Source organism: Diceros bicornis, chromosome 26, assembly GCF_020826845.1.
Source record: "Diceros bicornis minor isolate mBicDic1 chromosome 26, mDicBic1.mat.cur, whole genome shotgun sequence".
Lineage (NCBI taxonomy): Eukaryota > Metazoa > Chordata > Mammalia > Perissodactyla > Rhinocerotidae > Diceros > Diceros bicornis.
The window spans coordinates 3,807,664-3,832,702 of NC_080765.1; the positions used below are offsets into that span (position 1 = coordinate 3,807,664).

Here is a 25,039-nt window from a genome sequence, read left to right on the forward strand (position 1 = left end):
GCCCTGGGCGGACTCGGTGAGCCCCGCTCTCGGCTGCGCTTTATCTCTGCGCCTCCTTCAGGTGCTTTGTCTCCTCGCCCGACGGGGAGCTGGGGCCCCTAAGACAGAGCTGGTGGGGGCCAGGCAGGCGCCAGGCTAGGGTGGGCTCGAAGAGGGTCCCGTGTGTGGCTTCCCCTTCCCCCGCAGTCCCAGAAGGAGCAGTGCCCGAGGCCAGGAGAGGAGAAAGGACAACAGGAGAGCCGGGTGCAGTCCCTAAAACAGGCTCTTTAATAACATTTATGTCTTCACTGAAGAGCTTCGCTTTTCCCACCGAGCGCCGGGCTGGGGCCGGCAATGTCCGCTGGACGGACGGTGGACGCCACGTGGGCGGTCGCACGGCGGGTCTGGTGGTCCGGGTGGCCTCAGGGCCTTGGCGCCGCCGCGCGGGGCTAGTAGAAGGAGTACTGGTTCTCCACGGCGCGCGTGCGGCCCCGCGATCCGTCGCCCGGCGCGGCCTCGGGGGGCTCGTCGGCGCTCCCCGCCGCCTCCAGCAGGCGCTCGGCACTGCTGCTGCGGCTGCGCGCGGGGAGCGGGCCCTCGGCAGGGGCGCGCGGGGCGGCGGGCCCGGACGCGGCCGAGGACGACGAGGCGGACGAGGACGAGGCGCCGCCGGGCTCCGAGGGCGAGGCGGGAGGGCAGGCGGCAGCGGCGGCGAGGCTGGAGAAGTAGTGCTGGCCGGGCGGCTCGCTGCAGCCGGCGGGGGGCGCGGGCGAGGCGGGGGGCGCGGGCCCCGGGTCTGCAACGGGAGACCGCCCGTCAGGGTCGAGCCCGGCCACCCTCGTCCCCACTCCCCGGGTCCAGAGAGGCGGAGGAGTGGGGGCTGGGTCACACAGGAGCCCGGCCCCGCATGAGCCCCTCTGGTTCCAGCCCAGCTCCCTGGCGGACGGAGGTCAGGGGTGTGGGCGGCAGTGCACGCAGAGGGCGTCAGCCCGCCTGCGCGGGGCCTGCCCTCGCCTCTCCTTCAGCAGCTCTGGGCTGAGCCCCACTGTGCAGGGGCCTAGGGAATCCTCCCTGCTGCCTCTGAGGGACCACTTCCCCCCGCCGGGAGCCACTCAGGACCCGGACCTGTGGGGCTGCCGCTCTCCCTCCCAGCCGGATGGTCCGGCTTGCTCACAACTGCGCTGGTGTTCATCCCATGGGGGCTAGCAATGCAGGGTGGCAGCCTAAGGGTGCCTCCCTCCGCCACTGCCCACCACACGGCCGGGTGGGGCGTCTTACCAGGTGGGGGGCCCTGGGCCCGCACGTAGCTGCGCAGGGTGATGTCTGCAGAGCCCCCTGACTCCAGCGGGATGGGGTGGCTGTGGAAGTGGCGGAGCATGTCCAGCACAGACTGGAACCACAGGTGCTGTACGTGGCACTGCCCGTGGCCGTTCAAGGACAGGCGCAGGTGCTGTGGGCACAGGTGGGCGGGATCACTGGTGGGGTCCTGGACTGGCCACCTGCTGGGCAAGTGACTTTAGGGGTGGTTGGGAGGACCAAGTCTCATAGAGGCCACATGGGGCTGTGTCAGAGCTGGGGCCCCCTCACATGTGAACCCCATCTTGGGGGGGGTCACTTCTGTGGTGGGGGTGGGGAATGGGGGTAACGGCCAGGTTGGGACTGAAGGGAGCAGGCATTTGTCCCTATGCCAGGAACACCCACATCATGCCCTTCACCCCCCATCTCTAGTCCTCCAGGGCCGGCCCCATGGCTTAGCGGTTGAGTGTGCGTGCTCCGCTACTGGCGGCCCAGGTTCGGATCCTGGGTGCGCACCGACGCACTGCTTCTCCGGCCATGCTGAGGCCGCGTCCCACATGCAGCAACTGGAAGGATGTGCAACTATGACATACAACTATCTACTGGGGCTTTGGGGAAAAAAAAAAAAAAGGAGGAGCATTGGCAATAGATGTTAGCTCAGAGTCGGTCTTCCTCAGCAAAGAAAAAGAGGAGGATTGGCATGGATGTTAGCTCAGGGCTGATCTTCCTCACCAAAAAAAAAAAAAAAAAGAAAGAAATCTAGTCCTCCAAAGGCCCTAGAGGGTAGAGATTACAGCCCCATATTATAGATGGGGAAACTGAGGCACAGGGAGGGAGTGCCTCACCCACAATCACAGGGCACAGAGCTAGGAGGAGAACTCATGCTGTGTGATTTTCCCACCCTGAAGGCTAGCGGTCTACCTGCTGTGCCCAAAGAGCCAAGGCCAGAGGGGTGGCTCAAGGCTGGCCACGGAGTGATGTGAGTGCTTTTCAACTGGGCTGCCGTGGGAGTGCCTGGAGCACGAGGAACACCGCTGGTTCCTCCCTGGGTCTCCAGAGCCCACATGGGGCAGGGCACCTCAGGGAGAGGAGCCACAGGCCCGTGGTCTCTAGTGGAGAGCCACAGGTCTCTGGCTTCAGCCCTATTTTGCTCAATATGTATCCCACAGGAGGAAGAATGGCTGTCACTGGGGTGTGTGTGGCAAGAGGGGCGGTGATAGGAAGGTTTCAGGGTATGCACATGGCCCCAAGCCCAGGACAGGGAGCTAGCCTAGCTGCCTATATAAAGGATAGAGAAGCACCATGCCCCCTCCTGGGGGGGGTGGCCCCAGGAGTGAGTTCTGTCACTCAGCAGGGCCAGAAATTGCCAGAACAGTGGGAGAAAACCCAGACAGCATTAGTGGCAGCCCAAAGCTGGGGCTTGGCCCGAGAAGAACAGCATAGTGAGGTCCCACCACAGCCTCAGATCTGGCCAGGGCCTTTGGGGGCCGAGGCCCAGGGCAGAGCTGGGCCCCCGGGGGTGCGTACACCTCAATCTTCAGCAAAACCTTCCAGACATTTATTATCTGAAGGTGAAAAGAGCTGCCTTGGAAGGCAGAGGTTTTCCTTCCCAGGAGGTGTGCAAGCAGGAAGCTGGGGGTCCTGCTGTACCCCATCACTAACTTACCCCACCCTGGGCCGAGTCACCCTGCTCTGAGAGGGCAGCAGCTGGGGCGAGTTCAAGCTGGGTCTTGCCTTGGGAAGGAGAGGAGCCTCCTGCCTTGCTCCTCTCCCCCAAACTACCTGCCCCCCATGCCCCAGTGTGGGCTGGGCACCATCCTAGCCTCTGGCTTAGGCGTGAGTCAGATCCAGGCCCTCCAGGGAGGCTGCCTGGGGTGGTGCTGGCCAAGAAGCCAATTTCGGGCTGCCAAGAACAGCATTAAGCGCCTGGTTGTTGGAGGAACTGGTAAGGGCGGCTGCCCTCCAAGGAGGTGTCCCTGGGGAGGTGCTGTCTCCTCCACGGTGGGGCCAATCCCGCCAAGGGGAGAGGCCCAGGGAGCTGGGGGGGAGGGGGAGGGGCCTGTGCCAGGCCAGCTGGGAGCTGGGACACTGACCACCAGTGCAGGCCTGGAGCAGGAGTCCTGGGGTGCCCCCTCCTCCAGCAGGGACTGACGGGAACCCCGTCCTGGGAGGAGCCGGGGCAGCTCTGTTTCCTTATCGGAACACAGGATGGGGGATTTTTTGAGGTTCCTGGCCACACTGTACCCCGCCCCCCCACACAATCATCTGACTTTCCTGTCATATTTTCCTTTGCACCTTAGGTCATTATCGGCACACAATGCCCCTCCTCGAGATCCCACGCTCTGGGTGCACTGTCACTCCTGTGCTGTGCCCTGTCAGGATCACCCTTCCACTTGTCTTCACCTCCAGGATTCTCCGTCCACGGCCCATCTCAGGTCAAGGTCCCCTCCTCCTCTGGCCCCCCAGACCCTGCGCAGCCCTCCTGCTGGGCCCAGCTCCTCCTCTCCCACCTGGCCTCTAGGGCCCCCCTGTTCATGGTTTCCTTCCACATGCTTTGGCCTGAGCACAGGCCTGGCCCAGAGCTGGGGCCCAGGAGGGGTTGGTAAACTGACCTGAGCAGGGAGGAAGAGGGGCTGTCTGGGGGTAGGCGGGGCAGGAGGGCCTTGGTTGACCCCAGCCCTGCGCTGAGGTGGCTCTGGGAGGAGATCCTCAGAAGCCCCAGTGCAAAATGATCCCCATTGCACAGGGTCCAAGTTAAACCCTCAGAAGGACCCGGCCTCCTCCGGGCTCGGCCACCAGCAGGCGACTTCCCCATCCAGATAATGAAGAAGCCTCGTCTGGGGCTGACCGCACCCCTCAGAGAGGTGTGGCAGGGATGCGGGTGATTCAAAGAGCAGGCCTGTGGGAAGTCATGCCACACCTACACCTGTGAAGCCTGCGCCAGGATGCCGAGGCAGCCTCGGGACCAGGGCCACCTCGGCCCCCTCCCCCAGGGCTGGCCACTCTGCCCCTGTGCCACCCACTCCAGACACTCACCTTGGCTTTGCCCTGGAAGTTGAAGGTCAGCACGTACTCCCCCGGCCGAGTCTCACTCTGGCGGATCACGAAGAGGCCGTGGCTCCGGGGCCCGCCCGCCAGCACCAGCTGAGCTGCCCTGACCCGTGACAGCGGCCCGTGGAACCAGGGGTAGTCGGACAGCTCCAACGCGGGCTCGGCCTCGGGCTCTGGCTCTGCTCCCTCCTCCCCTGCAGAGGGATGACAGTGTGAGGGGCGGGGGGGAGTGGGGGCAAATAAATGAGAGAAGGGATGCAACATGTTGTTGGGTTTTTGCATGTAAAATGCTGTTAGAACACGGCAGTTAAGCATATGAGGTAAACTGAGGCACAGAGAGAAGGACTATCCTGAGGTCACTCTCTAAGTCAGCAACAAACCTGGGAACAGGTCAAGGCTCCTTGTCCCCAAACCTGGTTCCCACCCTTCGCATCCCTAGCATTTTCTATTGGAACTAGGGCCTGTGGGAGGAGTCACATTCCGGGACTGGCCTACAAAAGCCAGAAGTACAGAGTCTCTGTGCAAAGGATCCCGTGGGATGCAATGTCACAGCTTCTGAGGCTCAGGAAGGGCCTTGGCAGGAGCCCTCGGGTGCCCGTGGCCTGGGGTAGGGGCGCAGGATGGAGGGGCAGGGAGAGCAGGCTGCCCCCACCGCACCGGTGTTATTGCTGTCACCGCCGCTGCCGCCCGGGGATTCCAGGGTCTCCAGGAAGGCCTCTAGAGGGACATGGACCAAGGACTCGCTGGCGGCATCTCGAGCTCGGCTGTGTGGGGCTGTCACCACGGCTGCCGTTGTCTCTGGGGGCCGGGGCGGGTCTACTGCTGGAGAAGTGGCAGGTAAGAGGCACGTCTGTCGGTCTGGCCATCTCTGAGTGACCACCCCTCTAGCCCTGCCCTCCATTACTCCAGCCAGCTCTGCCCCCACCTACCGTCTGTCAGGAGCTCACAACTGCAGGAGGCCATGCGGCTGGCCAGACAGCCTCCCCGGGCACAGGAGAGCTCGGTGTCTTCCTCGCTGTCCCTGTGGAGGCAAGAAAGCACAACCATGTCCTGTGGGACACGGACCTGGACCACGGGCTGCTCATGGAGCCAGGCTGTGGCTGACAGTTCCATGGCAGCATCAGCCCCATCCTGCCCTCCACTCCCCTGGGGTCCCTCTGCCTCCTGTCCCTCTGCCATACCTTCAGCTTGCTCTGTGGCCACCATGTGAGTGACCAGGCCATATGGAGACATCTAGGTCTCCAAGTGGGCACAGTCCTCCTTGAGGCCACATGGCCCCTGCCCACTAACTCACAAGGGGCTGGCCTCCTCCTGGGATCCCATGGAGTCCCTCAAATGGTGGCAGGGCACGGTGGTGGGTGAGGCCTGGGCAGCCCCCTTCCCTGTGCCTTTGTCTTCCCATCTGTGACATGTGGTGTCTGGGTCCCTGCCAGCTCTGAAATACTATAAAGTGTGGTTCACCTTCGCAGGGGCTGGGGCAAGAGTTTGCAGAGCAGATGGCTGGGAGGGTGGCAGGGGAGGGATTTCAACCACTTTGGGGATCGGGGGCCTGGGAAGCGCTCAGGACTTTAATTGTGCTTCCTTAAATGAAGCTGTTAATTAGAGAGCAGCAGCCCCTCCCCCCGGGGTTGACTTACCCCATTAGCCCAAAGAGCTGCTGCCAAATGCTCAGTGCCGGCCCACTTGCCCCTCCTCCTCCTGGCCTCGGATGCTCCTGGACGGTGCACCCTGCCTCCCTGCTGCTCTTCCTTACACAGCTGACCGTAGCTGCCCTCTGCTTATTACTAGCCATGGCTCCCCACTGCCCCCAACCTACCAGCTTCCTGGGCTCTCATCGGAGTCCCCTCCTCACCAGCCCTAATTCTAGCTACCTGAAGGCCTTGACGCTCCCTGCTAGTCCCAGGTTCTCGCACACCTCCATACCTTTTGCTGGGCTGTTCTCTCTGCCCTCCCCCACACCCAGCCCCTCTGCCTGGCTCAGGCCCACTTTTTCTTTAAGCCTCGGAGATGGTGACCACTTCTACCAGCAGACCATCTCTGAGCCCCAGGCCTGGGCGAGGGGTCTCTTCTCTGTCTCCCATGCCTGGCCTTTCTGGCTCACCCCATCACTGACTATCTCCTAGTGGTCTCAGGCTCCCCTGGGGTGAGGACAAGACTTGGTTCAACTTCCTTCCAGGTCCCCAGGCCCTGGCCCTGCAGAGCGGGCCTCGCAGAACCTGCTGGGGTGGGGGTGGGGCTCAGATGATCCTTGCCAGCACCAACCTGGATAGGACTGCCATGAGACAATGCCATTTCTCGAGCTCAGCTCCCGCCCTCCCCAGAAAGCTGCTCCCTGTGAAGGCGGGGTCAAGGTCACACCCCAGCCCGGCCCCTTCTTGTCCACCCATGCTAGGGCGGCTTGGGCACTCACCCGGGGTCCACGCAGCCCTGGATGTCAGCCACCCATGAGTGCTTCTGCAGGGAGTCGATGGTCTCCAGGATGTACTCTGCTCCGTTCTCTACCTGGGGCCAGGAGTCCAGATCACAGCCAGTACCCTAACTTCTAGCCTCAGCAGGGAGCTCCAGACCCCAGGACAAATGGCTCAGCCCACCCCTCCCCCATGAGGGCTCACTGGGGTGAGAGCCTGAAGACAGTGGGGTCACCATCAAGTACCACCCCAAACCCAGGCCAGGGTCCTGAGGGGGAGCGGCAGCCCATCTTCTCAGCAGCCCCTCCCTCCTGGGCCCACCACTGGGATCACTGGGGATGATGTCAAATCCTGCTGACCTCAGGTCCTCGGGTCCTGCCGACACAGCCTCTGAGGAGGAGGCCATGCTGGCTGGGCAAGGGACGGGTGGCCCAGCATCCCCAACCCATGACCTGGCTGCCTGGAGATGGGGTGAAAGGGCACCACAACCCTCCAGTCAACTGAGGGGCCAGCTGGCCTAGCACCCTGAGCTGAGGGGCTCCCACGCCTTAGTGCCTGGCCACGCTAGCTCTGTGGCCACGCCCCAGGGATAAACAGCCTCCAGAAGGGAAGAGAGGAGGAAGAAGCCCCTGCTGTGGGCCAGGCCTGAGTGCCACCCTGCACAAACATTATCTGATGAATTCTTCCCAACAGCCCTGTAAGAGGGGCAGTATGTTTTCCCCACTGTACAGATGAAAAGACTGAGAGTCAGAGAGGTCAGGTAACTTGCTCAAAGTCACAGTAGCACTCAGTGGCAGCGCTGGGACCTGACCCAGGTCTCCGTGAAGCTAAGGCCCTGTGCTCCCAGCTTCCTGTCTGTGGCTCGGTTAAAATGCAGGGACTGGGCCGGCCCCATGGCTTAGCGGTTAAGTGCGGCGCTCCGCTACTGGCGGCCCGGGTTCAGATCCCAGGCGTGCACCAACGCACCACTTCTCTGGCCATGCTGAGGCCGCGTCCCACATACAGCAACTAGAAGGATGTGAAGCTATGACATACAACTATCTACTTTGGGGGGGGGGGGGGGAGGAGGATTGGCAATAGATGTTAGCTCAGAGCCGGTCTTCCTCAGCAAAAAGAGGAGGATTAGCATGGATGTTAGCTCAGGGCTGATCTTCCTCAAAAAAAAAAAAAATGCAGGGACTGCCTTTAAGCCCTCTCTGAACAGATGGGGAGACTGAGGCCCAGAGTGGGGCCAGCAGGTGAGCCCCTCTGCCTCAGGGCTCCTAAGCATCAGCAACAGCACAGTGGCCACCAGCGGTGGGCAGCGAGGCTCCAGACCTGTCTCACCCCGCAGGTGAGAATGCCAGGCAGGGAGGGCCTGGGGTGACTCAGGGCATGGGGTTGGCAGATGTTTGCTAAATGAATAAGAGAGTTCGTCACTAAACAAATAGGGACGAGTGAAAACATAAACCCAACCAGGAGCCTGGAGGGGAGGGTGGGGCTCCATGCAGCTTTGGGTGGCCGGGACTAGGCCAGGCCTCCTTGGGGACTTGGCTCACAAACACCCTCTAATCCTTCGAGGAGGCACAGGGCCACAGCCCTGGCAGCCTGGAGCCGTGTCCTCAGCAACCCCAGCAGGCCACCCCAGTGACATGGGCCTGGGAAAAGGACGAGCTGCCCCCAGACCCACCAGGGTGCCTCCCAGCCCACCCTCAGCGCCTTTGTGCCCTCTGTGGGACCAGGCGGGTTCCCACACTCCAGTGCCCTGGACAGGAGGATTTGCATAACTGCTGCAGGCTGGCCACCGTTCCCACCCATGGGGTGGGTAGTGGGCGTGTGCTGGCTGTGGTCGGGGAAGGGAGGGGAGGAAGTGAAACCCAGAGGACCTTCACCCAGGCCCAGGAGGAAATGGGAACAGGGGCCCAGGTGGTGGGGCACCTGGGGCACTTGGCTTTAGAACCCAAGTCCAGACTTAAGACGTAGCTATGTGTTAGACATCTGTGGAGGGTCCTGGTCCCCCATCAGGGCTCCCTTCCCACTGCCCTGCTGCTGGCCCCTTAACCTCACTCCCCCTACAGTGACTTCAAGCTGTGCCACCCCGGAGCGAGGTGGCCTGGGCCAGCCAGAGGATCTGTGGGCCCGGGGTGGGGTTCACCTTGAGCACGAACGTGTTGTCCTTCTCCGGCATCTCCAGGGGCATGGTGGTGCGGACCTCGATGATGGCTGAGAGGGGGATGCTGACCTTGGGCCTGGAGGCCTGGGAGACCAGAGGAAGGGGTAGTGAGAGAGAGGCCTCAGGGCCTCCTGAAACCCTCTACCCTCTCCTCCTCCCAGAGGTCAGAGCAGCCCTCAGCCTAGAATGCCATGCAGCCCTAGCCTAGAGGTGTTTCAATCCCCATTTCACAGATGGGTAAGTTGAGGGAGTTTCTGGGAAACAAAGGGACCACCCCATATAGTCACCCAGCAAGTCAGCGACAGAGCTGGCACTAACATCCGACTCTCCCACCTGTGAGCCCTGAGGGGTGAACTCCGCCCCAGCTGTCTTTCCGCCCAGGGCACTCACCAGATCTCTGGTTTTCACATTGCTGACCTTGACCCATAGTAAGAAATACATTTGACCTTGTGACCCGGTGCACACATAGGTAAAAATATCTCTGAAACAAATGTTTCACCAGACAATATTTACCCCGACTGTGTGTGACGGAGTGTGGTATTTTCTGGTCTATTCTAGTTCATTTAAAAAAAAATGCTGGTCTCCCCCTTTAGACTAGACTTCCCAGAGCACGGCTCTGGAGCCCCCAACTCAGCACAGGGCTCCTGGAAGCGGGCAGGGCCATGTCTCCCGGTGGAGGACAAGGGCCCGGCATGGGGTTCAACCAGGGGGAGCTGTCAGGGCTCCAGGGAGGGCCACTGTGTGCCTGGCCCTCCCCGTTCTGCCCCAGAGCTCCTGGCCACAGCCCTAAGTCCCCCTGGGGTTGGCTTGAGACTGAGATTCCCGGCACGGCTTGGGCTCCGGGACAGGGACTTTCTCAGGAGGAAAAGGAAGGGCCACACGCTGGGCGGGTAGGCGGATGGGAACTCCTGGCAGCGCTGGCTGCCATCCAGCGGACCCAGGGCTGGGCAGTAACTGAGGGGCTCAGCTGACCCTGGCAGGCCATCCCACTAGCCCCTGGGGCAGGGGCCCCAGTCCTGGAGTGGCTGGAGCAGACGGGGTCTGCAGTGCAGGCCTGGACTGGGGACGTCAGCTGGGCTCCTGCTGGCTGGAGGTGCTGGTTCCTCTGCCTGGCGTTTGAGGCCTGTGTGTCCCGGCCAGCTGCCTCCGCTCTGCTCCAGCCATACCCCACTTCCCTGGACAGAGCCGTCGGGCTCTTTCAGACTCCAGGTCTTTGGTCACTCAACTTGTGCCTCCAGAAATGCCCATCTTGGGGCTCCTCTGCCTGGTGAACTTATGTAGCCTAGGCCTCCCCTCCTTGGCCCCCAGAGCACCCCATTGAGGGTTACCATCCAGTCCTGCAAATACTGGTTCCCTGGTGGCTCCCCAATGGCCAGGGGTCCCCAGGGCTGGCCTGGCATAGGGCTATGAGGGGACCTGGGGTCCAGGAGACTCTTCCTGCAGGATGAGGGGGCAGGAGGCCGGAGACCTGACTCATGGGGCCGTGTGAGAGGGAAGTCTGAGGATCCAGGGAAGAGCCCCTGAGCCTGCAGACCCCAGGCTCCTGTCTGCTCCAAGGATGCAGCTCGGCCTCCAGGGGCGAGAGGAGATCAGTACTGTGGGTGGGAGAACAAGACTAAAAGGCAGTGGGGGCTGTCAGCAGGGGGGCCCTGTGGGGCTCACTCACCCTGGGACCCAACGCATTTGGGAAACCTGAGCTGAGTCCTTACCATGGTCAGATCCACCTTCCCACCAGGCTCACTCCTGAATCCACAGACACTTGCATGACAAAAGGAGGGTCTGAGGCCAGATCAGGGGGAGGGAACCCACCTGCCTTCCTCAGAGGTTGGGAAAGTGACCCCTCAGGAACCCTGCCCTCGGCCAGCGGGGAATGCTGGGCCTGGGAGGACTAAGGGAGAAGGCAGCAGCTGCTGCATGCCCTCCCCGAGGGCAGCCGCTGCTACTATTTACAGCCGGGCAGCTGTGACTGCCACTCAGGGCCCGTAGGCAGAGTGTTGAAGCCCCGGCCTCTGCCTCTGCCCTTTGGGTGACCCTGGGCAAGCTCCACCGTGCTTCCCAGCCCTCCCTGGGCCTCGGTCTCCCTGTCTGACAAGCAGTGGAGCTGGGCTTAGTAGTCTACGATTCTTCCCAGGGACTTAAAGGTGGGGGCACTCTCTGGCCTTGGGAAGTCTGCGGGTCCTGGGACTTGGTGAGAAAGCTCTTCAGAGAGTAAAACGTGTCCCTAGGAAGTCACCTCTCATGCAGCTCATGGGCACCCAGCCTTGGGGAGCCCACAGCCTGCACCTCCAGGGGAGATAAGCAAGGAGGGGCATCCAGAGTCCTGACAGCCTGGGAGATGGAGAAAGAGCTGAGACTCACGGAGGCTGAAGGCCCCCGGGGACAGAGCGGGCCCAGAGGTGGGTGGGGCCCTGGGTGGTTCTCAGGGGTGCCACCGACTGCTGCACCAGCACAATCTCCCACCTTTCCCAGCCTCCCAGAGCACAAGGAACTTCCACCTCCACTCTCCTTTCATTTCTGGGACCACCAGGGGGGTGGGTATGATTAGCCTGGCTCTGCTACCCACCAGCTGTGTGACTTTGGGCAGGCCATACCCCCTCTCCGAGTATTCATTTGTTTTCTCTTCTGTGACCTTGGGACCACGATGCCCACCTTGCCAGGTACTGAAAAGATGAGCCTGCCCACCAGGCTTAGGGCCACACACGCAGTGGGCTCTTAGAAAGCAGGCACTATTGTTACAGCTACTTCCACTTTCCAGGCAAGGCAGGTTGGCCACCCTGGAGGAGACCCGAAGCTGCCCCCAGGGCTCTGATGGCAAGCCCCCAAGGTGGGCATGGGATGCTCAGGGGAGCAGCAATGCTGGTGACAGCCAGAAAAAGCCTAGCTTTTGAAACCTGGGCCAGAAAAGGGCCACTGGGGCAGGCGCCTGGCTGCAGCCTGGCAGCCAAGCTGGAGACCAGCCACAGACCTCCCCAGGGGCCCTCTCTGAGTGTACCACATCACTCCCTGCCCTCACGCCCCCAGGCCTCCTGTCTGGGAGGCTCCAGCCACCCAGGGGCCCCAGATGCAGAAGAGAGAGAGGCAGGCAGCCAGGCTCTCCACCACCACCAAGAATAGTACCCCAGAACACCTCCTGCAGCCAGAGAGCCCTTTTGACACCTCACAGGCAGAGAAAGAGAGCTTGAGGGGTGACTTGTCCGAGAGGCAGAGTGGGACGACCTCCCAGGCCCCTGCCACTGCATACTCCGTCTTGCCAACCAGACCAGGCAGTGCGGTCCCCGGAGCCTGCCCCTGGTCCCCCCAGCTGCTGCCCACGCCCCTCCACCGTCCCCCGGGGTGAGGGCTGGCACTCACCTTGGGCGGCACGAAGAACTCCAGGCGGAAGCGCTCGCCGGCCACGGCCCTGCGCAGGAGCAACCGGCACTTCTGCCACTGGGCGGCGCCCCCCGGGCCCGCGGCCGCGTCGTCAGCCACCATGAAGCGCAGCGCGCCCTCGCGCTGGATGTCCACCAGCTCCACCTTGGCCGCCAGCGTCCGCGACAGCCGCAGGCGCCGCATCCACTTGTCGCGCGGCTCGGCCGGGGGCTCGGCGGTCCGCGGGGCGGCGCCGGCGTCGGGCTCGGGCGAGGCGCGCCGGTGCCACATGTCGCGCACGCCGTCCACCACGCACAGGCTCATGTTGCGCAGCGAGAAGCCCTTGCGGACGCGGGCCTTGGCCGCCGCGTGCGCCGACACGTCCTCTGAGCTCCGCGAGTGGCCGCACGCTGCCGCCTTGAGCGCCGGGGGCCCCGCCGGCTCGGGCTCCATGGCGTCGGGGGGCGCCGGCCCGGCCACCAGCACGCGGCGCACCTCCTCGCCGAAGACGTCCAGGAAGTTGGCGGCGAAGTGGCGGGAGAAGGAGACCCCGGCGTCGGGCGTGTCGTAGGCCGGGTTGTCGCGCAGGAAGCGGCAGAACTTGTGCGCGAAGTCCACGGCGGCTGCCTGCGCGTGCAGCTCGCAGAACTGCCGCCAGTCCGGGACCGGGGCGGCGGCGGCGGGGCCGGGGGCGGCACCATTCATGGCTCCCGATCCATCGCAGCCCCCGGCGGCTGCGGGCGACAAGGGAGTGGAGTGACCTTCTGTCCTGTGACCAGAGCGCCCCCATCCCCTCGTGCCCCGCTTCCTCTCCCCCGCACTGTGGCCCCGCTCCCCTAGGGCTCCCTGGGGCTGTGTGTTGGGGGGTGGCTACAACATGCAGTCGTTTGGAGCAGCGCCAATGTGTGAAGGGAAGAACCACCAGCGAGGAGGGTGGCGGCCTCTGCAGGAGGAGAGACCCCCATTCACTCTCTCTTCAAACAGCAGCCTCAGGGAACCCCAAGGTCCTTCCTGGGGCCGGCCAAGGAGGCTGGGATGACAGGTGCCTTGAAGTGGGGTCCCCATGAGCCTCCAATAACCCTGCTTCCCTAGGTAACCTCTTCTGAGGGCTCCCAAAGCCCGGTGCACAGGAGGAAGTCACGTGCAATGCTCATGGCTTTGTCTGTGAAATATGCCAGGAGCCCAACCCCTCCTCCACTCCTCCCATCCAGGCTGCTGTCCAGGGACCCACATGACCCCTTCTCTTGCCGTCAGTCCTGTAGCAGCTTCTTCACTGGGCCCCAGGAACCCGACCTCACCCTGCTATAGTTGGTCCTCCATCCAGGAACCCAGTTATCATTTTTAAAACATAAGACAGATCAGGTCCCTCCTCTGCTCAAAATCCTGCAAATGGCTCCCATTCCACTCAGATTACGAGCCAGACTCCTACTCATGGCCCCCAAGGCCTCACTTGGTCTGCCTCCCTGTGCCTCTCTGAGCTTATCTCCTGCCACTCTTCTTGCCCATTGTGCTCTGGCCACCCCTGGGTCCCACCCAAGGGCCTTTGCACTTGCGATTCTCTTTTGCACTTGCCTGGAATGCTCTTTCCCCCAGACTCCCTCACCTCCTTCGGGTTTCTGCTCTAATACCAATAGCCTTCCCTGACCACTACCCTACTGAGAATAAGGAATGCTCCTGCTCCACCAGTGAGGCCAGCTCCATGCCCTTTCTCTGCTCCCTCTTCTCCGTAGTGCTTAGCCCCACCTGACATACCATTTATTCACTTGCTTGGTTGTGTTGTCCTTCCCCCAACCCCCTACCGCACCCTTCCCTTGAAAATGCCGGCTCCACAAGGCAGGGATTTTGACAGTCTTCTAAGTGGCTGTGTCCCCAGTGCTGGGCACACAGCAGGCACTCAGTAAACACTGAATGAACAAATGAATGTGTTTGGCACCCCAGGCATGTCACAGCTGTCACTGCCTAAGCCCCCACTCGGGGCCTGAGAACCCACAGCTTATTAGCCACAGGCCTGGGATTCTCACCCTGGCTCCAGGACCTGGGGGTCATCTCCCAGTGTGGATCAAGGATGACCACTTTTCCTCCTGGCATTGAAGGCACTGCCTCCTCAGACTTCTTTCCATCACAGCAGCCTGCAAGCTCTACACTCTACTCCTGGAATCCTGCTCCCTCCAGAGCTCCCATCCAGATCCCACCTTCTGGAAGAGGCCAATCCAGAATCCTAGCCATCTCCTCACCCCAGCTTCCTCCTCCTATTCCCGGGTCCCTCGGTCCTTCATCACTCTGGATCACCAAACTACATGGTGTGTGTCCAGTCATTTGGGGGCCTTGCTTCCTCCTTTCCCAAGGGGGCATCACCCCTGGGGGCATAGGCCCAGCCCACTGTGTTTATGCGTTCCCCCCAACTCCCAGACCAGGGTGAAAATTACCCGTGGAGAATAAGTGGGGTGATGTGGTCCTGCCCTGCCTTGGGGAGTCCCTGTCTGAGGGGGCCAGGTCAGTGTTAAGGGAACTGAGACAGAGGGTCATGCCCTCCCCGGCCCTCTGGATCCCCACATTTCGCGGCATGGCCCTTCCCTCGCAGCTGCTGGGAGCACCATCTCGTCTCTCCTCTGGGATCCCAAATCTGTAATTAAACACCGGTAAAAATAGCTGCCCCACTTCTGTGAGATCATCTTTGGGGCCTCTGGGCCATAGGGCACCGTGGGAATTCCCTCTCACCTTGGGACAGCCTCGGCCATCGATCTGCAGTCAATAACCACAGGACAGCCCCAGGGAGGAAACAGGCCACTTGATGAGGCCACTTAGCACAGAGGCTAGTTTTGCAAACCAGCAGGTCTCCTCAGAGACTCTTGCCCCAGAGCTGGGGGAGAGGGTAGCAGGGAGTTAGGAAGGTTTCCTGGAGGACACGTGGCCTGGGTCAGGCTTCAAGCCGGGGAGAGGACGCAGAGTGACCTCACTGCAGGCATGAGCAATAACTTGGAGGCAGACTTAGGACTTGGGGGGAGGGGGTGGAGGAGAATGGGGGCTGAGGCACCCATAAGCTTGGCTCATGCTGGGCCTTTTTCCCGCCCTGCTCTTCCTCCTTTCTTCATCTGGCTAATTCCTACTCATCCTTCAATAATTAATCCCCGGGCCACTTCCTCCAGGAAGCCTTCCCTGACCTCTCCCTGCATCCCCTGCCCAGGCGGCATAAGTGTCTCCTCTGGGCTCCCACAGTCCCCTCCTGTCTGTCCCTATAGCATGGGGCCAATTGCAGGGTGCTCCAGGTGTCTGTTTCCACGTCTGAGTCCCCATCTGGCACAGGCAGGCACTCCTCAGGGGCAGAAGGCAGGCCTGAGTCATATGCCAGGAATGGAAGTGGTGGCAGGAATGCACCTGCCACCACCACCGAGGCCTCCAGGGAAGGTGGAGAGCCAAGGCCTTGGCCTGACCTGCGGAGAGGGGGCATTCTGGGGGTGGGAGTGGGGAGGAAGCCCTGCAGCTAAGCCCACGAGGCCCTGTCCTTGTGCTCCAAGCCCATCCATTTACCCAGCAGGCAGTGCTCCCCCTGGACCACTGGGACCACCGGGACCACCAGGAGGGTCAGACTACGTGACACGGCAGCCTGGAAAGGGCTAGCAGGGAGCCAGCATCAAATGTGGATGCCCCTGTTTGACATAATTACACCCCCAGATGGGGCAGATGGGGACAGGGAGGAAGTCAGTCCCCGTGTGGCATGCTTGGGCATCAACCCCGGTCCCTCTCCACTCTTCTTGCTGGCTGGTAATATCCTTGGCAGGGAGAAGGGGCAGAGTGAAGGGACAGGGCCCTGGAGAGAAGCTCTCGCAGGGTGGGTCCCAGCCAGCCCTCCCTGGAGGTACGGGTGGAACTCAGAGAGGAATCTGTCAAGGGTGCAGTGGCTGTGGCCATGTCCCAGGCAGGGACTGGCCCGGGAGGCACTGGGAGGTTGGGCCTGCCTTGACCGCCCCCCCTTGCTGGCTGGCCAGGGGCCCATGGGCCTGATGCCCAGCACAGCAGTCCTCGGTGTCCCCTGGGTCCAGCTGGGGCTTCTGTGTGGCAGGGTTGAGCAGCCAGAGGTAGAAGTCACAAGCAGCAGGGCCTGCAGGGAGCCCCACACCTAGTACAGATGGGGAGACTGAAGCCCAGACATGGCTCACTGTGAAGGGGAGGCTGCGAGCCACACGGAACAGGGCTTGGCTTTAGGGGGAGTGGAACCCAGAGGCACCAGAAGCAGGGTGGACGAACTTGCCCGGCCCCCACTCTCCGGACTGGCCTGGAAGGTTCATGAATTGAATCCAGCTGGCGTGGGCTCTTCCTCCTCCAGGGGCTCCTTGGGAATTCCCACCTCAGTCTTTGCCTGTGTCCCTCTCCAGCTTGGACTGCCTTCCTCACTGTGCCCACTACAGTCGGACATCACTTAACAATGGGATACATCCTGAGAAACGCAGCGTTAGGCGATTTCGTCGTGCGAACATCACAGCGTGTACTTACACAGACCTAGGTGGTATAGCCCACCACACACCTGGGCTACATGGACTGATCTTATGGGACCCCTGTCGCACATGCGGTCCTTGTTGACCCAAACGTCGCTATGCAGCGCATGACAGTATTCAAATTTTACTTGGCCTTGAGACTGTGTAAAACCCTCTCTTCTTCTAGGAAATCTTCCCCCTACACTAGCCCTGCCTCCCTGAGCTCCCATGGTCCCTGTGGTCCTTGGCCCTCTTGCTTCTGTGGACAGGGTCCCAGCTCCTCCTCCTCTGGCCCCAGGGAACCAGAAAAGACGTGCTGAGTCAGTGCGGAACAGCGTCTGACTGGGCAGTGGGAGATCTGCACTGCCCCGGCTTCCCATCAAACAAATGCGGTGCTGCAGTGGTGGCTTCTAGTGGCCCCTGACTGTCATGGCCCTTGGACACTGAAGACCGGGGCCCACTGTCAACCCACTGGGATAGGGGCAGGCAGGGGATTGCCTCTTGCCTTCACAGGCTTTTTCTATGACCATGGGGGCTGGAGACAAAGGGAGCCCCCCAGGGCCCTGAGTGGGCAGACTACCCTCCCCCAATTCATCACCCTGGGGTTTTTTGAGGCTCAGCTGGGCTGTCTGGCTTCTCCTCCTGGAAAAATGTTTTTTTCTCCCATCTAGCCAGGGCCCAAGTGGACGGAATAGGGCTTCAGGGAGGTGGAGCAGGGGATGGAGGGGGGCAGGGGAAGCCTAATTGAGTCCCTTCCTGTTGCCTTTCCAAGCCATGGACTCTCCTAACCCCTAACCAGGAACCCAGACGGGAGAAGCCCCCACCCCCACCGGGTTAGATGCCGGGGAGAGGGGGCGGCTGGCCTTCCGGCGGTAAAAATAGCGCTGACAATTGGAAAAGAAAAAAAGCCAGTTGTCACCTCCGCTGGCACGCAGTTCCGGACCCCACGGCCAGGTCATTCCTTAACATATTGATGAGGCGGCCCAGCCACCCCCACTAATGGGCCAGGGAAGACCAATCGATCCACCTCACAGTGGGCGGCGGCGTGGGAGGGGGGCAGGGGCCACCGATCCATGTTTCTGGGGAAGCCCAGCTGAGCCAGCCTCCCCACCACAGGAGACAACTGACTCCCCGGGAAGGGAAGGAGGCTCCGCAGTGCAAACTAGCCACTTAGCACCCTGACAGGCTGCCCCGCTAGGCTGCCCCTGGGCAGGACCTGGGCAGCATCCTCCACCATCAAGATCCCCCACCCTTCTTCTGCACTCTCACTCAGCTGGGTGCTCAGAGCAGCAGCAGACACAACTCTTCCCTGCCCTCCGGGAAGCTGGCCCCAACCACGCCCACTGAGGTCCTCTCCTCTGGGCTTCTCAGGACCACTGGCCTGGCCTGGCCCACCCACCCCTGCACTTTACAACAAAGGCTCCTTCCATCCTCCATCCTGCTGTTCCTCTAGCTGCTCTCCTGGCCTCTGTGGGGCAGCTCCCTTCAGCCCTCTCTCTGCACCCCTCCCCCTGCAGGGCACAGACAACCTCTGGGCAGGCTGTTCCTTCAGCCAGGATGTCTGCTGCCTGCTGGCTGCCTGAGTCTTCTCCCCTGCGGATGGAGTACACAGGGCACATTCTCTGTTTCACTGTTGGGTCCTTGGGCGTTGGTTCTCAAGTCTACTCCCCACCCCACCCCCAGAAAGCGTCCCAGCGGGGCAGGCTCTGAACCAAGGTTCCTGCGAGAGTGGGGTGTGGCTGGAATTCCCCGGCCCGACTCCCATCCAGAATATCTGTGCTCCCCCCACGACCTTGGCAGAAGACAGAAGTGGGCATGATTTCTGGTCTTCACACCCTTGAACCTGCTGGGACTTTGCTGCAGAGTGGGGATGGGAGGGAGCTCTGACCAGTGACAGGTGCAGCTCAAGACCCCTTGGGACTCTGCCCCTGTATGATTGGGGTTGGGGGGCACTCAGGTGGTTCTGGCTTTTCTGAGCATCAGTTTCCATAGCTGTAAAGTGGGACCATCCTGCTCTCCCACCCAGATTGCCTGTGCTGAGCAGCATCGCTGGGAGGCAGCTATTAAAGATGGTACAGCTGCCCTGTGCCCAGAACACCCTCATGCCTTTCATACAACCCCCAGCCTCCGCCACTGTGGGAGGGTGGAAGCCCCTCTGCTGAGCCCCTTAGCTTTCACGGATGCCCCCAACCTTGACAAGTCCCGCTGGCTCTGGGACCTGCAGCTGCTCCCATCACAGAGGCCCCACTGCCTGGGCGTCTCCCTACCTCCACATCCAGTCATTTGACACATTGGGACAGGGGAATGGTTAAAAGCCTGAGATCTGGAGCCAGACCATCTGGGTTTGAATCCCACCTCCTCTGCTTCCTAGCTATGTGACCCTGGGTAAGTGACTCAGCCTCCTGGAGCCTCAGTTTCCTCATCTGTTAAAATGGAGGGTAATAACAGCACCAACTTCAAAGGGCTGTCATGAGGATGAAATAAGTAATGTGTTTAACAATCAAAGCTCCTCCACTTCTACTTCCTAAATGTCTTGCATCCTTTCCCGTTTTTCTTCCCTCTGCTGTGGGCAGATGGCTGCAGAGGCCTCCTCCCCGGCCTCTCTGTTTCCTACTGACCCCCAACGCCCAACAAATCCAGGCTCCACAGTGGGGCCAAAGTCATGTTTCTAGAACCCACATCCAATTGGGCTATGCCCCTGTTTAAAACCCTTCTCCCCTCACATCTTCCCTGCCAGGAAGAGAGGATTCTCCCACTGTACAGATGAGGGAATGGGGTTCTGGCAAGTGGCCCATCAGCTCACCGGATTGGTACTGGGCTCCCACTATGTGTCAGGAGCCAGGCGGGTTGATCCAGGGCCACAGAATGGGTGAGAGGGGAGCATGGAGCCAAGTTCAGATCTGTCCCTTTCCGTAGCACACGCTACTCCCAACAGGGGCCTGTCCCTGGGGAGCTCTCACTCTGAGGGCACAGAGAGGGGACTCAGGCCCTACTTCAGGAAAGGAGAGGCCTACCCTCAGAAGAGGAAGCATTCTGACAGGCTGGAGAGCAGGGGAACCCAAAGCTGGGCCCTGCAAGAAGTAGATGTCAGATGAGCAAGGAGTGGGGCCCAGGACAATAAGCTACTAGGGCCTAGGGGCTTAGGAGGGAAGCCCATCCTCCTTCAGGAGCACCTGGCGCTGGACAGTTCCTGGATAGGCTCTGTGGGTGAGGAGCAGACAGGGATGGCTTCAGCCGCACTGGCCCTGCCCTCCTGGGGTTGCAGAGCAGAGGCACCCCCTTCTTCAGCCTTGGCCTGAGCCTCACAGCCTCTCCCTCTCTCCTGGTGCCACGGATCTCACCTAGGCTCGGATTCAGACCCCCGGCCCCTGGCCCAGACCCTGAAACCTGCAGGATGCCCCCCTCAACCCCCACCACTCAGCCCACCCGTCTGCCTTCTGGCTTTTTCATGACACACATGCCAGTGACTCCTAACTGAGCCCTCCAGCGCCTCCCCTCAGTTCTGAGTCTCCTGGAACTCTGGGTACTGCGGATGTTTATAAAGTTCCCTGGGCCTTTCTCCGAGCAGCTGAACTCCCGGCCTGGCTGATCTCCAGGCACCTCAAACTCATCACATCCAAGTTCTAACACATCCTCTTCCTCCAACCCCTGCTTGTCCTCCGCTTGGAGTGTCAGCATCCAGCCTGGCCATGCCCCACCTACTCCACTCCTCTGCCCTGATAGCCCATGGAGGCCTTGGCAACGCCCACTTTATCCTGTCCCCACCTCCACCCTGGACCCCTCCACAACACCACATGGCTTGTGGCCTGTCTTCACCAAACCGTGAGCCCCCAGCTGAGTGTTATACCCACACAGAGGGTCGAAAGTATCTGGAGAATGGAGCCCAAACACTACCAGCCCAAGGGGCCAAAAGATGCTGTCCTCCCACATACTGATGCCCTGCCTCGCTCTGCCCAACAGGTGCGGGCTGGGCCTCTTCTATGTTGAGGAGTGACACCTGCTCTCCCCTGAGACAGAGCGCAGCCATAGAAACAGATCCAACCAGGTGAGGGGGGAAGAGAAACCTCCCTAGACTTCAAAGCTGCCACCACCCCTCCGGTCCCATGTGGACAGTGAGGAGCAGGAAGTGAGGTGGGCTCCAAGACTGGACCAGAACCCCATGGGGACAGCAGCCAGGAGGCCCAAGGCACCTGCATGCCAGGATGCGTAGACAGCACAAGAAGTAAGAACCAGGCTCTTGTCAGAGAGAAGTGGTTTGGAGGCCTGGCTTATTGGTTGAGTGACTTTGGGCAAGTCATTTCACCTCCCTGAATCTGTTTCCTTTTCTGCAAGATGGGGATAATGATAGTAACAAACACACAGGGCTGCTGTGAAGACTACATTAGAAGCAGCACAGACGCCTTTAGGCTGGCACGAGTCAGCTCGAAACCAACGTTCAGCCCTGGGGGGCCCAGGCTCCACCTGGGTGGGGGTCCACCTCCAACATCCCCTAGGGAGGCCCACCCTTGGGTGTGTGTGCAGGGGTTCTCCCCAGGAGACTCACTAAGTAAGGAGGAGGGATTTAGAAACTTTAGACAGATTTCCCACAATCTGTCTAAAGAAAAGAAAGGTAAGAAAAGGTAAGAAAAACCATATCCAATAACCCTCAATTACTTAGAACCACTCAACTGCCCAGCATCAGAATCCCTTGCCCACCATCACTCACGCCTTCTAGAGGGGGAGAGGAGAAGAAGGAAGCAGCTTGTGGGAAACTCTGCCTCAGAGACCTCCATAAACACCCTGACCGATGCCAGCCAAACAGCACTGCCCCCACTGCCAGACCCCTCCCAAAGTTCCTGGGGCTGAAGGTTCTAGGTCACTCCCCCAACCCATGGCCTCCTGGATGGAGCCGGGACGGAAGAGATTTGTTCAAAGTGGAGGGCAGAGTAGCCGGGTAGGGGGTGGGGTGGGGGTGGTTCAGATCATGCCCCCAACAGTGGGAGCCAAAGCCTCTTGCGGGAAACCGCCCCCTTGGCCCTTCAGCTCTCCCAGAGGTGCCCAGTGCCCTGTGTCGGGGGACACCTTTGCTGGTTCCCCAGCTGGGAGGTGGGCAGCATCATCCCCATGGAGGCTCAAAAGGCAGAGGTAGGGTTCACCCCAGCTTAGGCTCTGAGGCTCTCCCCTGCACCAACTTGGTGTGAGCATAGATTCTGGCCTTTCCATGTTCACGGTCACTCCTGAGGCTGCCCGGTCCACCCTGCGCGGCTCCCGAGAGGCCCCAGTCACTGTAGACTTCTCCCCCCTGAAGACCTGGCTGCCGGGGGCCCGGACGGGTCTCTGTCTCACTCTGGCCTCCGCCCGCTGGGCTGGCGCGGCTCCCGGGCCCCGCGCTGCCGGCAGGTTCATCAATGGCCGAGGCAGAAGGGCCTGAATGGAGGGCATGAACCCGCCCATTCTTAAAGGGGCCGGCCTCTCGGGCACCCTCGGCGGTCCTCCTCTCTATCGGAGGCTGCCGGAGAGCTCCCGGGGTGGGCGGGTCAAGAATGGTGACCGTGAGAAAGAAGGCCTGGGCCAAATGGAGGGCGTGCCGGCTCGGTAACTGTGGTCTGGATGGGGTTCCTCCCATGGCCCGCACCCTCATTCCAGGTTGGCCCTTCCCTCGCCACCGCAGCCTAGGGACGAGACCTCGGCGCCCCCTCTCCCCTGGCCAGAGACTCCTCCTGGGGTCTCGCTCCTCCAGGGGGCTCGCTGCTCTCGCCCCACCGCGGGGCCTATGCCCTACCTAGGAGGGGGCGGGGGCGCAGCTGCTCCGGAGGCGGCTCGGCCCCTCCCGCCACTCCCGCCCAGCCCGGGATGGGGGTCGGGGAACCGATCCCCGCCGGGGCGCATCTCCTCGTCGCGCTCCTTTCCACCCGCCCACACAAAGACGACACGCGCGGACCAGCGCGCGTGCGGCCGCGCTCCCCGGGGCAGCCGTGCGCACACACACGCGCGCCCTTAGGGGCGGACGGGGTCCGGAGTGATGGACGAGGGGACGAGGGAACTGAGGACAAGCAGGCCGTACCTACAGGCGCGCAGCTGCTGCCGGGCGGGCCAGGGCGCCGGCGAAGCGCTGCCCGGATCGCCGCCGGGCTCCCCGGGTCCGGCGGCTCATGGCCCACGGGGCGTTCGGGCTCCCTGCGGGCGAGAGTCGGCGTTGGCGGCAGCTCCTCCCTCCCTGGTCCACAACCTCGAAGGCTCGTGCGCTCCTCGCCCGCCCGGCGCGGCCCCGGCGCGGCTCTCCCGGCGGCCGAGATCCGCGCGCTCCGAGCCCAGCCCCGCGCCGCGCGCGCCCTGCCCGCTCCCCCTCTCGCCCCCCGCCCGCGCGGCGCGCGCCTCCTGGCCCCGCCCCGCCCCTCGCCCCGCCCCTCCGTGCCCCCTTTCCTCCTCCGAGCCCGAGCGGCGCCCGCGGCTGGTGCTCGCTTCCTCCCGGCGGCGGCGGCTGGGCGGCCGAACCTGGGGGCCCAGAGGGGTTAATAACTGGCCTCGAGCCGCCCCATTTGGGGCGAGAGTCCGCGATCGCCGCGTCTCGCGGAGCCAGCCCCAGGCCAGGCGCCGGAATCCCCCCTGCGCGGAGGCGTCCCCGTACCCGGGGTGGTAGCCCCGGGAGCAGGGCGGGTGGGGCGGGGTGGGTGGCCTGAGTGGTGGATTGTACGGGGCGTGGGCGCCCCTTGGGGACGGGCGCCCAGCGGAGACCGCTGCTGTCCCGGACCCTCCGCCGCGGGGACAATGAGAGCCTCGTGGAGACCCAGATGTCGCAATGGGGGAAGTCGACGTCTGGTTCTCATAAATCCCGAGGGCAAGCACCACACCCACTCCCGCCAGCGCCCCCGGTGCCGGAAATCGCCCCGGGGTTACAGGCTGGGAAGACCTGAGCACGGTCCCCACCTCCCCGCTTCATAGTGATGAGGAGGCTGACGCCATCCCGAGAGGTCTTAAGAGTTCACTCGGGGCTGATGGGGGGACACAGCCCTGGCTTGCTCACCCCTGCTCGGTTCCGCAGCCCCAAAACCCAGGGCATACGTTAGGGCAGAGACCAGTCTGGCCAAGAAAGACTTCTACTGGCCTTTCTGGGCACTTGTGGACTGACCCCTGGTGAGCTGGGGCCTCTGGGAGGCTTCCCAGAAGAGGTGGAGGGGCTCCAGCAGGCCTCGAAGGGGTGGGAGAGAAGCAGGAGGACATCAGTGTGAGCAGAAGTGTGCAATGGCGGCTCAGAGACAAACCTAGTGCTTGCTCCTGGGGAGCGGTGGGGGCAGGCGAGCTCCTTCTTTCCTCCTCTCCCTTCTTGCCCCTCTCCCAGGCCCTCAGCCCCCAAAGGCGGTGAGATCAGCTTCTCCCTGCCCTCACTAAACCCTCTGTAGCCCCCTCTGGCAGTTCTCTGGTCTACCATCATCTCCTGGCTAGCTGGGAGTGCCTCCATCTGTTGCCCTCCACCACCCACGGTGACCTCTGACCCTTGTAGAGAGCCCTTTAACCTTTCCCAAAGCCATTTCACGCCTCTAATTTCCCAGGAAGCAGGACAGGCAAAGAAGGGTTTTTATCCCCCTCTGGTGGAGGAAAGGGTGGGCCCAGAGAGAAGCTGTGAGCTGGTGAAGGTGGAGACGGGCCTGGAGCCCCCACCGCCTGCCCGCCAGCCCTGGGCTGCCCTGCGCAGGGGCACGCCTTGTCTGCGGCCTTTGTACCTAGCCCCTTCCCTTCCACACATAGCAGGACCTGGCCAGCGAACACTCACTGAAAGCTTGGGTGTGGACCAGCCATCGACTGGAGCTGCGCGGAGGCCCGGACATCTGGCTGGGAACCAGACCTACGGCTGAGGCTGGGAGGGTGTGGGATTAGGGAGTGGGAGAGAGGGAGGCTCCACACCGGGTGGCCTGGCTGTGGACCCCAGCCTTCCGGGAGATGGAAGAGCCCGGCCCCCACTGGACTAACCTGGTGCTGAGCAGTGGGCTGAGCTCTGCTGGTGGGCTGTCATTGGCCAGGGAGGGTCCTGGCGTGTGGAGCCCTGGGCAGGACAATGGCTCTGATCCCCAGGGAGGAGGAAGTGAGGAGGAGCCAGCTGCTTCTTCGAGACTCTGCCCCACAAGGAGGAACTGGTGGGAGATGTGGAAGTGGCTGGGTGGGGTAGTAGGGCATGGGGGAGCATGATTGGCCGAGAACGGCTCTGTCATGAGGACGGGAGCGAGGGTCAAGGAGGACAGGTCCATTTGGGTTCCCTGATGGCAGGAGGCTCTGGGGCCTTGGAGGAAATTCTGATGGGGCAGATGGTGAGGGGTGCTGGTGGTGGGACCCCACAGGGGGGCCCCTGGATGCAC

General features: G+C 62.1%; 1 protein-coding gene across 3 annotated transcripts; it reads right to left on the reverse strand.

The window, feature by feature from the left end:
- Positions 1 to 250: 250 nt before the first annotated feature.
- SH2B2 (SH2B adaptor protein 2) lies at positions 251 to 24,861 on the reverse strand. 3 transcript variants are annotated; one of them, XM_058569071.1, is made up of 9 exons: positions 24,657 to 24,861; positions 12,238 to 12,971; positions 8,869 to 8,970; positions 6,737 to 6,828; positions 5,256 to 5,347; positions 4,984 to 5,145; positions 4,312 to 4,520; positions 1,258 to 1,429; positions 251 to 775 (listed from the first exon to the last, which is right to left on the reverse strand). In XM_058569071.1, the coding sequence occupies exons 1-9, from the start codon at positions 24,697 to 24,699 to the stop codon at positions 429 to 431; spliced, it is 1,953 nt and encodes a 650-aa protein (XP_058425054.1). In that variant the 5' UTR covers positions 24,700 to 24,861; the 3' UTR covers positions 251 to 428. The 3 variants fall into 3 exon arrangements, with proteins under 3 accessions (XP_058425054.1, XP_058425053.1, XP_058425055.1); XM_058569070.1 differs by having other exon boundaries at positions 4,984 to 5,148; positions 24,657 to 24,860; XM_058569072.1 differs by lacking the exon at positions 24,657 to 24,861 and adding an exon at positions 22,753 to 22,969 and having other exon boundaries at positions 4,984 to 5,148.
- Between the last annotated feature and the right edge of the window lie 178 nt (positions 24,862 to 25,039).

Coding starts and splice junctions, on each gene's coding strand:
- SH2B2 (XM_058569070.1), bottom strand. CDS start 24,699: ATGACAGCCCACCAGCAGAGCTCAGCCCACTGCTCAGCACCAG. Junction 6,829..8,868: donor ACAACACGTTCGTGCTCAAG/GTGAACCCCACC, acceptor TCCTGGCCCCAG/GTAGAGAACGGAGCAGAGTA. Junction 5,149..5,255: donor TTGTGAGCTCCTGACAGACG/GTAGGTGGGGGC, acceptor CCACTTCTCCAG/CAGTAGACCCGCCCCGGCCC.